The 15,545-nt window shown below is 37.6% G+C and overlaps 1 protein-coding gene across 10 annotated transcripts in view; it reads left to right on the top strand.

Moving 5' to 3' along the window:
- MARK3 (microtubule affinity regulating kinase 3) overlaps positions 1–15,545 on the top strand; it is a 63,464-nt gene that overhangs the window by 24,327 nt on the left and 23,592 nt on the right. For all 10 annotated transcript variants that reach the window (XM_082762297.1, XM_082762301.1, XM_082762300.1 and 7 more), the window contains 9 exons: positions 2,429–2,477; positions 3,163–3,228; positions 5,454–5,524; positions 10,965–11,021; positions 11,900–12,136; positions 12,243–12,362; positions 13,054–13,153; positions 13,379–13,491; positions 14,268–14,421. In XM_082762297.1, coding sequence (XP_082618423.1) covers positions 2,429–2,477; positions 3,163–3,228; positions 5,454–5,524; positions 10,965–11,021; positions 11,900–12,136; positions 12,243–12,362; positions 13,054–13,153; positions 13,379–13,491; positions 14,268–14,421 — 967 coding nt within the window. The remainder of the gene's footprint in view (positions 1–2,428; positions 2,478–3,162; positions 3,229–5,453; positions 5,525–10,964; positions 11,022–11,899; positions 12,137–12,242; positions 12,363–13,053; positions 13,154–13,378; positions 13,492–14,267; positions 14,422–15,545) is intronic.

Below are 15,545 nucleotides of genomic sequence, written 5' to 3'. Positions count from 1 at the left end.
ATTAATGAGTGTATTTGTTTACATGATGATACCATGAATTTTGCCCTCATCTTTATTGTCCTATTCTCTATTGCCTTTGTTTGTTCTTGTTTGGTGGGACTAATTATGATTTTGGTCATTGCTGATACTGCCATTCGTAATCCCCTGAACATACCTTGGTAGGTAGGTGAGGTGGTGATAAATGGGCTGACAGCTGAACAATAGGCAAGGGCTGCATCTGTGCAGCAGTGGGGTTGCACTTGATCAGTCTGACCCAACAGACCTTGATCTGGGGGTCAGAAGGGAGTCCAGAGGAAATTGACGGTCAGTTGTGAGCAAATTCTGCAAGCTGTCTTCAAAACAGGCTGAGTGGAGGCTTTTAGTTATACAGGCTGCAATAAAAAATATGAAGTATTCAGAGTATATTTATTACAGGCTATTCCATCTGAACTGGAAAAAAAAAAATAGATTCAACTGCATTTAAATGTCTTGTGTTTAGAGAGCTATGGTTACGTGCTCTACCTCATTGAACTACATATGAAAAAAGCTCCAGAAACAATGTAATAAAATAAAAAAGGCAATTTACTTATCTTAGGGGGGAAAAGAAAACATGCCCACAGCTTGTGAAACTGTCTTCCATGGCCAAAAATTTAATTGATCAATCAGTCTTGATTGCGTTCAGGCAGTTTATCATCTAGAAAAGTGTCAGGCATAGATCTAGATAATGAATATACTGTAATTAAAACTATTTAAAAACTGTTTAGTTTTATTCTGTGTTCAGGTACTGTGCCTTTCACAGCTGTGGCTATGGCATAGGGGAGAAATCCTTTTAGGCATTTTAATGAGTTGCAATCCAAATGGTAGCCTCCCAGAAGCACTGGAAAGCAAAGAACTGTTGGAAATGGTTTCCATATTGTGATTTTATATTTTTCTGCAGCTTGTTTTATTAAAAGGCAGAAAGGTGGAATGGTTCTGTTTTGTTGGCTTTGTTTCTCTTTTGTTTCCCGTGTTTTACTTTTTTTTTATTTTGAGTAACTACACCTTCAGTTTTTCAGAGTCATTATTAATAAATGTAGCCATTAAATGTCCTCACTTTGTGTGAAATCTGACCTAAGGAGAATCTTAACAGCACCTTTTGCTTTCCTACTGTTAATAACAGTGCTGTTATCTCTTACTTTACAAAATCCCTTTCTTTTCTTTCTTGTCTGCTCTCCTGTGGAGTCGTGTACTTTCTTTCTGCTTCAGTCTCTTTACATTATGTTCAGTACGACCTGTTACGTTACTGGTATTCCTGTAGATGTTGGTGTTAGGTTTATAATAAAACCGCTTGATTACTCCCTCGTTTGGAAGCATGCTGTTAGAAAATAATCAAGGCTTAAGAATGTCAGCCATCTGGAGGCTTAGGCTCTCTTGGGGGGAAGCTATAGAGGGAGAACAGTCACACACTATATAGCTCAGAAGTGCTACCTCAGAAGATCCTTTTTTTTGGTAAAGAGTGGCTGTAGGAAGATAAGGGAATCTGAACACAACAGTATTTGCACTTCAAGGTGTTTAAGTAGAAGTATACAGGCCTGTAGTGTAGGAAGGTAGATGGTGAAGAGGGTGGCTGATCCCTTTGAGATTGTACCTCCAAGCAGTGGTGTGTCTGCTGGGGTTTGTTTGCTCAGGAAAAGGCTGTGTTTTGCCCCGTTAATTTTGGCTAACGTTCAGTGTACTGCATCAGCAGTCTTGGAGGCTAGGTGTCTGGCAATGAAAGTAGTTGAAGCTGTGGTGACAAATCCAGAGCTAAATGTTTTTGTGCCTCAGTCGTCTTGAAGGAATGCTTCTGAAGGCCCAAGAAGTAATCTTGCCTGACCATCTGTGCTTAAAACTTGCTTGTTGCTGGTTTAGTTGAATGACACATTTTTTGTGTGATATAAGCAGCTGATATTTCACCTCTCAGTTCCTGTCACGTAGGAGAGGATTTCGGTGGTGTTCTGTGGAAGGCTAGGCTCTGACACAGAGCTGAGGAGCCCATACCACTAACACAGCACGGTGGTCTTCAAACAATGCTCTGGAGGGGGGTTCATAAAACTTTGAACCCAGGATTTTCTATGAAGATGTGAAAGAGTATATGAGATGTGATGTACAGTGGCCATCAAGAAGCTGCTTGGGCTCATAGTGGTCTTTTGGCCCCAAAAGTGTGAGAACCACAGAGCTGAGAACACTTGTCTCTTGAGCTATCTGCAGCACTTCTGTGGGTGTTGGCAGGTTTTTGAGGGGAGGCTTAAAAGAAGCAAGCACTTAACTGTTCTCTCCAATAAGTTGTTATGAACTTCCTTGAAACGCTAATAAAGTTTGCCCTTTATGTTTAAAATGAAGCAAGTATATCAAAATGATCAGGCTTTACAAAGGAAGAGTGTTACCTATTATTTTCGTTAACTTATTTCATGTTTTATGTTTATTTCAGCTCTTTAGAGAAGTAAGAATAATGAAGATCTTAAATCATCCAAATATAGGTACCATGTTTGTTTCTCGTTATGTTCAAATCCGGTGAAATGTTACCTCTTTTTTCCACCATTAAAAATGTTATGTGATAATTGTAAAATAATCTTAAAATAGGGGGGTAATTTACTGTAAAATAGCAGTAAGAAATTCATTGTCATAGCAGTGTGTTTAAAAACAACAACAACAAAAATTTAGGCCCTCTCCACAAAATAGTTATTTCATAGCCGATTGCTCAAAAGGAGCAAAGTTATCATAACGCTGATTTTTTATTGGATTCAGGCTCTCATTAAAAGAATTTTGTACCAAAACGAGAAATGGTCAAGAAATTGAACTGGATTGTGAAGTTTAAACAATGTACTATTGTTAGGGCACTGTCAGCCAACTGACTGATAACTTATTTGTCGCCATGTATGCCAGTACAGTGTGTAAAAATGGCCATTACTGACACTCAAATTTATGGAAGTTTTGTTTAATGTAGTTGCTTTTCCCATATAATCACATCAAATGATTGTATTTTATGAGTTGAGTAAATATGCTATTGTATTTTCCATTTAGGACAGAAAAAGCTGTTTTAGAGTAATAATCTAGTACTGTCAAGAATCAAGAAAATTGTGGGTTTTTTTCCTGACAGAATTCCTTATAGAGTTAATACTTCTGCAACTAGTTAACTGATTAATAAGTTGCTTTCTCTTCCAGTGAAGTTATTTGAAGTCATTGAAACTGAAAAAACTCTCTATTTAATAATGGAATATGCGAGTGGGGGTAAGTACCTCTCTGCTGTGATGACAAACGTAAATAAATTGCCAAGTGGCAGAAAGCACTTTTTTTTTCCCTTGAAGTTTTACCTTCCTGTTTATCAAATATTAATGTTGTGGTAGGGTAAATTTTTTAAGCAATGTCTTTAATATTCTCAAGTTACTCATTCAGGCTCCTTAATTATAACTTGTAAAACTTCATTCCAAACTTACTGCAATTTAGTAACATTTGTTTTGCTTTTACAACTTAAATTTTAACTGGAATCTTTGTTCAGCCTTTGATTAGTTCTGTCTATAATAATAAATGTCAACCTTTCAAAATTTTTTGTATTAAGCTCCCTAGGACTGGTGTCTTGTCTTATATAAGACGCTTGGTTAAAATAAAATAAAAGAGAAACACTTTTATATTTTTAACTGTTGCTTTCAAAAGCGTGAGTACTGAAACTTCTGTTTTTTTTAAAGTTGATGACATTTGACATACCGTAATCACAGACCTTCTACTGTCAAGAGTTATTAGGCTTAGCCTTATGTCCATTTCAGGAGGGAGGTTGTGGAGGAACTTTAACATTTATTCTTGATTGCAGAGGAGGAAGAAAAAAAGACTGCATGATGCAGTGTCAGATAGTTTCACCAGAGCTAGAATTAAGATATTGGGGATTAAGTTACTCCTTGCTGGCTAAAACCTAATAGCCCTCTGTTTGTCAGTGTGACTCTTTAGCATCAGCATCTGGGAATCGCCAATAGTTGAGGATTTTCTTCAGTTGTAGGAGTGAAATACAGAGTTTTTTCTCAGATGATAGTTTCAGCATTGAATTCTAACTCTGCTAGATTGTGTGAAGTTAATTCTTAAATCAGGTAAAGATCCTCTAACTGCCTCAGTTGTCTTCTAGTGGGTCCCTAAATGCTCCACCAAGCTTTGTCTAACCAGAACCAAGGCGGCTGGTAAAATGCTGTTAGGATATTGGCTAGTGCATGTTTGTGAAGGCGTCTCCGTGCAGTTTGTTGGTGCTAGACTTAAAAGTGAAGTCTTGTTGCCATCTAGTGATTGGCCTCCACAAGGTAGAAGGGCCAACAGCGCTCTAAAGATCTTAGAATAATGGAGAAATGCGTGCAGGTCTGGAGGGCTGTGAGCAGCGCCCTGTGCATGTGCAGTGTTGTGCAAGACAGGCATGGCCAGTGACCTGAGTGACGGGGATCATTTTCCTTATTTCCTCCTTGAAGTACTGGTCACACGTGAACTGTATAAATTCTGTGGTTGGAGGATGAGAGACTGTATTCCTAGAACTGCAACATTTGCCTAAGTTGCCTATATTTCTTTCTCTGGTATCGTTTTCCCCTGAATTATAAAGGCATGTTCAGCTTTGCTCCTTCAAATTTTCTCAAGAAACAGCTGTGAAATACACCTGAGAGAATTTTCTGACTTGGGTATTAAATGTGCTACAGAGGAGAGCAAGACTATTTTGTAGAAAATCCTGACACTCTCTCAGATAGCTCAGTTGTTGATTTTCCTGCTGTAAGACTCTTACATTTTTTTTATTATTATTTAAAAGCAAACAAAAAACAAAACATCAAAAAACCACAGCTCTTCAGTACTACTTTATTCGCCTTTAGACGTATGAACCATACACCACAGGGCTTGTTCAGAAGTGGTGTTTCTCTTGTGTGTCTTACCTATCTGATGCTTGTGGGATGGATTATCTCAGTGTCCTACTGGCCTCATTACTGAGAATGTCATTGCAGATACCTCTTCCAAGCCTAGGTTAGAACTAAGATTTCTGTGTTGGTTAGAACTCTTGTATACACACGTACAAAGAAAAATTCTGGTGCTGATATAACAATATTACAGATATCATCAGATGCATTCATGTATGAGGCTTATTTTTGTGGTGCAAAAGATACCCATGTGAGAAAGTCTGTGAAGGGGTATAGGTCATCTTTATTTACAAAACAGAAGTATTGCTGCTCAGTTTTTGTCCTAAACAATTGGAAGGAAATGTTTGTCTGTATCCAGTCTTTCATTAAGCCTTATTGTTTTCTTGTGTAAGAGAGAACGTTGTAGTAAATTGTTTGTATTCACATCATTTACGCCTTGTTCTCTTGAGCTAACCTGTAATGTTAAACCTAAGATTAACCTGAAGCATAATCATCCAGTGAAGTTGCTGTGGGTAACTGCTAGAGAGGAATCTCTACATCCTGACACTGTCATTAACATGTCTTGTTATTGACTTGTAGGGGAGGTGTTTGACTATCTGGTTGCACATGGAAGAATGAAGGAAAAGGAGGCTAGAGCTAAATTTAGACAGGTATGTATAACATCCCTATACATCAGCTTCCTGCCCCCCCCACACCCATTTTTAGTGGTGAAATGGGTAAAACAGCTGTCCTATGTGTTTGACTCAGCATGGTGTGTGGACTTGTAGCACTGAGTAAGAAGAAACTTGGTTCCAGTAGTGCTTTGAAGGGGTTAGTAGTCCAGTCAGCAGTGCTAGCTTCCTTAGTGTTTGTGCCAGGGTGTCCAGGAGTGCCAGAACACAATGACTGCTTGATTTGGACATGGATTCTGTTCCAAAATTCATTTCCTCTGGGTTGATTTCACATATTCTACGTTCAGCTTGTCTGTAACCTTTTGGAAGTTGTTCAAGTGTAACATGCTACAAAACAGGTCAGCAGTAAACACGGGCAGTGCCTGGTAGAGGCACCCGTTTACAACCATGCACTTGCACAAAGAGATGCAATTTAACAGCTGTTCTAAAAAATAAAAATAATTTAAACAAACAAACAAACAAAAAACTAGGCTTTCTTGTTTTCTTTATGATGGATAAACTGGACTTGCAAAGATGTTGGAATATCATTGATCTGTAAAAAGCATTTCTATGCTACAGTCAAAGCAGTATTGAACGTATGCACATAATTTGGCATAACTAGTTAAAAATCCAAGTCTCTGCTCTTGCAGCATTTGAAGTTTCATTTGCAGATCTATTTGGTCTGATATACTTCGGTTTCTGCTCATGTGCTGAAACTTGTGAATGCTTATGTTATTTCTATCCCATTGGATAATTTAAATATTTTTTCTCACAACGTTAAAATTATGCTTCTGTTTCATGACACTTTAAAATAATGAATATGGGCAAGAGGGTTTGCTTTAACTGTATGTGGGGGTTTTCAAATTGTGTAAATGACGTGGCAGTTTCACTGCTGGAGGGAAAAGCTATGGTAGTTTCACATCTTAAAGTGCAGCCATACAAAAATAGAAGTAATTTGATATTAAGTATGAACCTTCCAGGAAATTAATTACTTTCACAAAATGCCATATAAAGAAAACTTTTACAATTCTCTAGAGTGGATAGTGTGACCAAAACAAATAATATGGGAACTAGGAAGCTGTCATAACTTGTGGTAGTAAGATTTGCTAAAGCAATATAATAATAAACTCAAAAGTAGCAGTTAAAATAAGGAGAAAAATAGAAACTCTTTTAATCCAAAATAAGGATGCAACAAACTCATTTCTATAAAAACCTAGTTTCTTTTTCTCTCATCATTTTAAATCTTGTACATATGTTCTTTGATCTTTTGCAAAAATAATCATAAAAATAAAAACAAAAAACAAGCCCTCAGAAAAAGCAGCTGCAGACTTTATATTCCCAGAAGGAGTGATTTGTGTGTACTAGAGTAATATTCAGCTTCAGAGTAAGGAACATTTTTTTCTTGTTTAATAAAATCTTATGTCTCTTTATATCTTATGTTCTGTTAACTCTAGAGTGCTTTCCTTTGTGATTAAGAATTTCTTACATGCTTCTGTGCTGTGTGTTGGAATAGATGTGATCAATTGTACTGGGTTTTAAAGCAGTCATTTCCACTTTAGCTGTCTTTTTCTAAATCCCAGACCATAACCTTTCCTTTTGTAATGTCACCTGGAATACTTAAGAATAGTTTGAGAGGATTTGCTGCTCTCTCTCCCGTGAATGTTGAAAAGTACCACTGGTATGGTTCTTTGCTCTCTGTGCTACCTTTCTTTTATCAGGAACTGCATGGAAAAAGATCTTGTAGTAATTCCACTGCACATTTGTTCAACAATTGCCTTTTTTGTCTAAGGATTCAACTTGCCTTTACATGAAAACTTGTGGAACCATGTCAGACTTATTTTACAAGTACACTTAGCACTTCATTTTATGGAATAATATGTGTAGTACAGGATATATGTAGCTTTAAAATAAATAACCTGTTTCAAAAACAAACACGAAGGAAAAGAATTTAAAAGATAGTTAACTGCTAAGCTGGGTGTTTGACCCATCAAATGTTTTACTACAGATTCCCTGCTTTATTTCTGGACTTCAGTAGGATAAATGCTGTTCGTAAAGACAGATAGACGGCTGCTCTTCAATCTACTGAAATATGTTTTCAGTTTCTTTTTATAAGTCTGATTTACTTTCAGAAACCTGGAGGAATTAGCTACCTATCCTTCCTGAATAGCTGACTTGCTGGTTACTAAATTTATCCAATTATAGAGGATCTTGATCTCAAAGATAGGGGGTTCTTGAGAGCATCAAAAGCGTGAGTGTCTGGGTTATTACTAGGATTCTCTTTTTTTCCCAAGGAGAGAAGCTATAGTGTAAGCTCATCATAGTTTGCTAGAGAAATGAGCATGCGTGTGGGACAAAAGTCAGAAAACTTTGATCAGAGCTTGACATTTATTCAACACCAGGACTCTGAGGGACAGATCAAACCTAGATCTTACTAGGTTTATGGGTCATGAAACTATTCACTTTGCTGTAGTCTCACAATAGCTTCGTGTAGCTTTTAGCTATTGCTGGAGGGAAAACACTGTGTAGAACTTTTATCTGATTCAATGCAGCTGTTCTTATGTTAGACTAGGACATAATAGGGATTTAAAAAAAAAAAATCACTAGCTAGTTTAACAGGCAGGGGCCTTTTTAAGCTGCAGAAAGAGTTGTGCTGTGCTATTGAGCTTGGTACATACAATAGGTTATATTATTATATTTTCAGATCCTGTTTCTTCCTTCAGTAGATGTGATTTCTGCATAAAACATCTGTGTTTTATCTGAGGAGGCATTTTAGCGTCTCCCTCTCTATCAGGCAACGATGAATTTGCTAATTCTCCCATCTTCATTTATTTAAAAAAATATATATATTTTTTTTGTCCATTCTGTTATGCATATTCAGGGCTTTTAGCAGGGGAAAAAAGCCCTGTAAAAGACAGTGATCAAATTATTCCAGTAATGCTTGACAAGGGACACTAAAAATACAGCCATGCTCTGCAGTTCTCCATTTCAGTCTTCTTTTGTGCAGCCGTGTATGAGAAATTCAAATCCAGAATGTTTTGCATTCTTAATGTCACCTAGCTTTTCTTTCCCTAGAAGACTTCCACGCAGTTCTGGTTCAATCTTAGCATCCTTACTCCGTACGGAAGTCTGCCCATCTGGATGAGAGTGAATGCAAAAATAGGGAGTCAAGTCTCAGGGGGGTTGAAGGGGAGCTCTCCCACCAACAAAAATTGAAAATGAATATGTATTATTTCCCTCTCCTCCTTTACTGCTGCAGATTAGATCTGGATTCCTTCAGTCTTCTCAATTCTTTCCTGTAGAAGCAGATTGTAGAATTTTTAATATTGGTAGGTATTAGGACAAGTCTTAAATTTATATTTAAAAAAATCCACAAAATAAATCTTACTGTTGTATGTTCCAGTTAAGAAGATAAATGCTCATTGTAGCACTGTGGAAGGGACCTGGAGAGGTCATTTTTCTCTCCTTTTCTTGTTTTGTTCTATCAGCTAATCCTTAGGAAGAATAGTTTGTCTTCTTAGAGGTAACTTGTTCTATCTTGTTCTTAAAATCCTGTGATTATACAAATTTTTGAAATCCCTCCAAAAGAAAGTCTTTAAATGCTCCTATTGTTACAGGTAGAAGTCTTCTGTTTCTCCCCCGTTCTCCCCACCTGCCCAAGTGTCAGCAAATTTCTCACACTCACATAGGTTGGAGCGAGGGGGCTGTCAACAGAAGTAGTGATGGAAGGTGGAAGGCAAGGAACTCAATTCAGTGAAGCCATGCTTTATGCTGTTGGTTTTGTTTTTGTTTTTTTCATTCAGTTTTGACTGCTGTTAATCTTTCTTACACATATTGCATTATTTCCCTTCGTTTCTGCAGTCTCTGTGCTATCCTTTTGCAATGCAGAGTAGTTCAGAAGCATCCCCAGGGAAAACAACTGATTGATAATCTGCTAGACTTTCTGCTCTTAGTTAGTCAAAGTAAAAGCAGTTCAGAAGCGAGCAGCTAGTGCCGTGTCTCTGCAGTCCTGAATAAAGCATGAGGTCTTTGTCACGCTGTCAGCCTTGGAAGCACCTGGGAAAGCGGGCTGGTGGCTGGAGCTGAGTAATTTCAGCAGGGAGGAAAGGAAGGAAAACCACGAGGATGGTACAAGTGGTGGCATGGGAGAACTTCAGCAATTTCACTAACTGTAAAAAGCTGAGCTGGGAGTCTGAAAGAGGGAGTCAGTGCATAAAGGAACAAGTGGAAGCAGAATGAAACTGTAGGGAATAGAAATATTTCAACTTGTCATCGAATACTTGGCTCCTAAGGTGGCACTTTGTGCATATGCATGATTCAATAATGCAGGGGCACAAAGATTAAGATAATGTTGGTTGCTTAAGTTTTAAATGCAAAGTGACTGATAGGTCAGTTCTTTGACCTACCAGGAACCTTACCTTTACTTATTCTAAATACTGAAAAAGAAGCATTGCTTCCTACAGGGACAGGAGGATTCCTATGCTAAGCTGCAATACTGAGTTACTTTTTGTGATGTTAATGACATCTCATCCTTCTGGACTAGAAATGTTAATCTTGAACAAAGAATAGAAGCATATCTAAGTGTAGTTATCACAGTAAATTATTGTTCTGTGCAGTTCCACTTACTTTTGAGAAGTCATAACATCTGCCTCAGTTCTGACCACGTTTGCATGACAATAAAATGTATTCGACAGCATTTGTGATCGCACAGCAATATGACCTTACCCGGCTTTTCTATACGTGCAAACTTCCCTGGTGATGCTCATAACTCTAGAGCAATACACTAGGACAACTGCATAAGCAGCTTATATAGCTTGCTATATAAAGCAGAAAAAAAAAAAAAGGTTGGAAATTATGATGGAAGAAATTATTCTGTTACATGTGAGAGACATAGAAGTTTTTTCCATTGTGATTGCTACTCTTGTGCAGGATACAAATACAATACAGTATATGCAGTGTAGACCTCCTGTCAGATGCATAGTCGTGTCTCACCACGTAAGTGAAATTTCAGCAAAGAAGCTTTTCCCCCAGTAATTTCTTCAGTAGCCTTTTCTCTTTTTCATGCCATGCTGTGGCATGAAAAATCACCTTTGCATAAGGACTGGAAAACATCAGTCTCGATGGAAAGCTTTTGTAGCTGTATACAGTATTGGAATGGAAATACTTCAGTAACCTTTCTGAAAGTCATTGCTTCTACTGGTCTATAATTAGCCACGCTGGAGAGAGCAAAATGCTCTTTCAAATGTAGCAGAAACCAAGTAGATTGAATAACAAGCACCTAAGTTATGTAGCAGCTTTCTCCCGAATATGCTGGTCACTGTAGTAGTTTGTAGCTCTGAACTGATAAGTACCTGTCAGCTTTAGTAATAAATGTTGAACTTCTTAATTAAAACTTTGTTTCTTTGAGATGTCACTTATATAATTGGCCTTGTTTTCTATCCAGATAGTATCTGCAGTGCAGTATTGCCATCAAAAGCATATTGTTCATAGAGATCTCAAGGTGAGTAGGGAAAAGTGTGTGATGTGTGTGTCTGTGTCAATCAGTTTATGTACTTGTGGGTGGGATCTTTATTGTATCTGTAAAATGTAGCATATATTAAGCTATTTGGAGGGATTTTTTTCTTGTATTATAGCAAGTTTTGATAAATGTTTAAGGTATAGAACCATTTAAAATAAAAGGAAAAGGATTTGTAAGGCTTCTCAATATTGAAATGTAATGATTTCTGAAAGATAGTCTTTTACCCTCAGATCAGATTTAAATCTGATGCAGCTCAGTATTAGCTGAGGGTTTTTTTGTTGTTGTTCTGTTTTGTTTTTTAAGTACTTTGATAGAGGTGTGTCAAGTTTTGGTCTTGAAAGAATGAGTTATCAGTTGTGATGACAAAACTTTGCCAAGAAGAAGCCATATTACAAAGTGGTATATCCCTTCTTTAAACTGTGCCTTTTATATTAATAATGTTGCCACACATCTTGTTCAAAACAAAAAAAAAAAAAAAAAGAGAGAAACATTTAAAGGTTGTGTGTATTACCGAACTTATGAAGGAATGTCATGTAAAGTATGGATAGTGAGTGTTCTTGTTTTTAGCTTAATAGATGAACAATGTAAGTTACAGCATCTCAAGATGAATTTCTGTGGAGAAAATGGATGGTAATAACACAGTTTTCAGTTATCATAACAGCTACAATAGACTAAAGCCATTGTACAGACATTTTTTAAAACAGAATATACGAATGACAGACATATCAAAATGCCTTGCAAGGAAGAGAATTTTAACAGATGTTTCAGCTTTTTGTATCCTAAGAATGACTAAAAAATGGTGGTAGCTTTTTAAGTAAAGTGTTTTAAATTCATTTTACAAACCATTCTTTCTCTTCCAGGCTGAAAATCTATTGCTAGATGCAGATATGAACATTAAAATAGCTGACTTTGGTTTTAGCAATGAGTTTACAGTTGGAAATAAACTGGACACCTTTTGTGGCAGCCCACCATATGCTGCTCCAGAACTTTTTCAAGGGAAGAAATATGATGGACCTGAAGTAGATGTCTGGAGTTTAGGTGTTATTCTTTATACCCTTGTGAGTGGATCTCTTCCTTTTGATGGACAGAACTTAAAGGTGAGTCTGTGTAGAAAATGCTGGCCCTCAGGGGGCCTGTTTACCTCATGGTTTAGTTATGTACTGCTTACAACTTACTCTCTCTACTTCTTACTCTTTTACCAAGGAACTTAGAGAAAGAGTACTAAGGGGAAAGTACAGGATTCCTTTCTACATGTCCACAGACTGTGAAAACCTCCTCAAACGTTTCCTGGTGCTAAACCCAACGAAAAGAGGCACTCTAGAGGTAATGGCACAAATAAACTGCCTCAGTAAGCTAGACATTATGTTTTGCAAACTTGATTTTTTGAGCTGATCAATAAGTTGTTATTGTCATGCTGTTCATGAATAGTTTATTTGGAGTGGGTTCCAAGGGGACTGAGTAAATGGCACGACTTTTATTTTTTAAGGTTTCATTTGCAGGGATTGCAAAGCACCTAACCACACAGTTACTTCCAAAATGAATGAGACATTACACAGAGACATCATGCAATTTTTCATGATAGCTGATTTTTGGATTCCTGCATTAATGGGTGATCTACCAGGACGTAACATAAGTGATCTGGAAGTATTCAGTACTAGGCTATGCTGTAGATGCTTTCTGTTTGCATTTTGTACTGTCATGGAGAAGAAAGGTGAAAATAATGCAGGCGTCCGTATGCTTCCATAGTTTGGTATGAACCTACTAGCACAGCTTCTGGTCTGTGTTGTTGGGCTTTTCACTTTTCAGCTTTGTGCAGCTGATTGGAAAGTAGCTTGCCTTGATGTGCATGGTTCTTTCTCCTCACTGGAGCAAAGCAAAACTAGCGTAGGCACTGGGACCTATTCTGAAAAAGAAAAATGAGAAAAAGCGTTGCTGTTGATAGATGGGGGAGTTGGTTTTTCCACAATTTGCTTTGCTAATAAGTATATTATAATAACTTTTTTTTTCTTTATAGCAAATTATGAAGGACAGGTGGATCAATGCAGGGCATGAGGAGGATGAGCTCAAACCTTTTGTTGAACCAGAACTAGACATCTCGGACCAGAAAAGAATAGGTAATTGAGGATTTTTCAGAATTTTATTTTTTTTCCACCACTCTGTATTTGTTTCCCATTTGGGAGAAGTAACTAATCTTTTAATATTGATGTTTCATCAAGATTTTGTTCTCATGCTTAACAGTTTCGTTCTTTACATGTTCCATTCTTTCTCTTGAACTTAAACACTCAGACAGTGTAAGCATCAAAGTGTTTGTTACTTACAGAGTATGTATTTGTTTTTAGATATTATGGTAGGAATGGGATATTCTCAAGAAGAAATTCAAGAATCCCTTAGTAAAATGAAGTATGATGAAATCACAGCTACGTACTTACTGCTAGGAAGGAAATCATCGGAGGTAAGTATTGCTCTTCCAAATGCAAAGAAACAAAGGAATCGTTGTCCATAGCAAAATCAGAAGCAAAATTTAAGTCAGTAACTATAGGCATAATGTTCCTGTAATGTACACAAGTCCAGTACAGTTGAAGTTATGTTATTCTCATCATCAGTGTCAACTGAACTGTCCAAATCATGTTGTGTGTGTTCTCAGCATGATCCTATTCAGTAAACACTTGTCTTTAGGCTCCCAAGAACTGTTCTGCTTGGGCAGCAGGTATTCCTCTTAAGGATTGTATGACAGTTACTATATTCTCTAGGAGCTCAAGTGTGAATGTGCCAGTTACAAATATTTTAAGAGAACTGAAGAATAGGACTGATCACCCTAAAAACATTCTTGCATTGTAGACTACTTTTCCACTTGATGCTGAGAGGACTAGGCATCAGTAAATTGCTCTTGGTTCCTCTGCTGGAGGAGTTGGTGTGGTATCCTGAGTGTATTCTCTCTTCCTGTTAAAATCTTACAGAACTGAGGAGAGAGGATGGGAAGTATAAAGATAGGTTTTCTGGATCTGACTGTCCTTTCAGGAACTTCAAATTCTGCTGAACTTCACATAAAGCTTCACATAAGACTGTTACAAATAATTTAAGAGAAGTTGGAGTTGGCATAGTGAGGCTCTGATGCCTGGGCTCCTAAGCAACTTCTTGCTATCACAAAATTTCTTACATAGTAGAGGCATGTTGGTGGATGTTTAATCTGTTTTGTCTGAACTCCTCGTTTTAATATTTGTATTGTAGTTGGATGCAAGTGATTCAAGCTCCAGCAGCAATCTTTCACTTGCCAAAGTTAGGCCAAGTAGTGATCTAAATAATAGCACTGGACAATCTCCTCATCACAAAGTTCAGAGAAGCATATCTTCTAGCCAGAAGCAGCGGCGGTACAGCGATCACGGTGAGCAATTCTCATTTATGTTGTTGTGGCATATGGTGACTGCTGGTCATGTTTGGTTTCTGAAATTGTCTCCATCCCCCAAAGGTAAAGAGAAGGATGACAGTGTAGTTTACAGCGCGGTGATTAAATAATTTATTGAGTAAGTAATATTTTTTAAAATCAGTTTTGTTAGAAAGCCTTCCAAAATAGCTTCTGGAGGAATGCTGAGTACGTCAACTTAATTTTCTTGTTTTGCCTTGTGTCTTCCCTTGCATTCCTGACCATTCTGGGCATCTTGTTACACAAATTGAAGAGAATCTTGCAACAGCCTTTTTAATGAAAAGCACAGCACTCCTCCCCCATACACTTGTATGCCTGGTCAGCTTTTGTTTTCTGTTGACGCTAGTAGGTCAGCTGGTGTCTAAAACTTGTAGAAATGCCAGTTTGCCAATATTGTTTCCTGTTTCCTGAGGATAGCATCATTTGATTGTCCTGCAAAAATTAAATTTCTAAAGATCCGTGACTCAGACAAACTTAGAACTCTTCTGCTTTGTGAGTGTGCAAGACTGTGCTTAGGGTTTTCTAAATATCTTAAACATCTTCCTGCCTAGACACTACCTCATAAAAAGAGTCTCCGTTTGGTCTACTTGTAAATAACCCTAGTGCATTCAGAGGTTGCTTTTCCTGGAGAGTCTCTTAGGATGACAGTTACTGTGTTTTGTGATCCTGTCTTTCATTTTTACATATATGTAATGTATGTGTGTGTACACACACGTGCATGTTCTTGATTAGCTGTTATTGAAAATACTAACTAGAGAGTTAATGCATCTTGATGTATCCTCCTCTGAGGAAATGCAATTGGGAAAACAGAAGAAAACAAAATCCTGACATCCACACAGGCTTTTTTCCTAGTGTCTAGGAACCTATTTATGCAAGTGGGAGTTTGGGGCTGTTGAATGGCTGCATCACTCTCAGGTGTGCCAGAACAGTTTTCTGCGCCTCCCAGTTGCTCCTGGCATGCCTGGGGAGGTTTGTGGCAAACCGAAGCCATTTCTGGGCTGTTCTAAGAACACAGCATCCAGGCCATTTGTACTGCTGGTAGTACGGGGTTGCATCTCCAGGTACATGTCTCAAAACTCCATTTT

Source organism: Aythya marila, assembly GCF_965140915.1.
Source record: "Aythya marila genome assembly, chromosome: 5".
In the NCBI taxonomy this organism is placed as follows: Eukaryota; Metazoa; Chordata; class Aves; order Anseriformes; family Anatidae; genus Aythya; species Aythya marila.
This window is presented reverse-complemented; position numbering and strand designations above follow the sequence as displayed.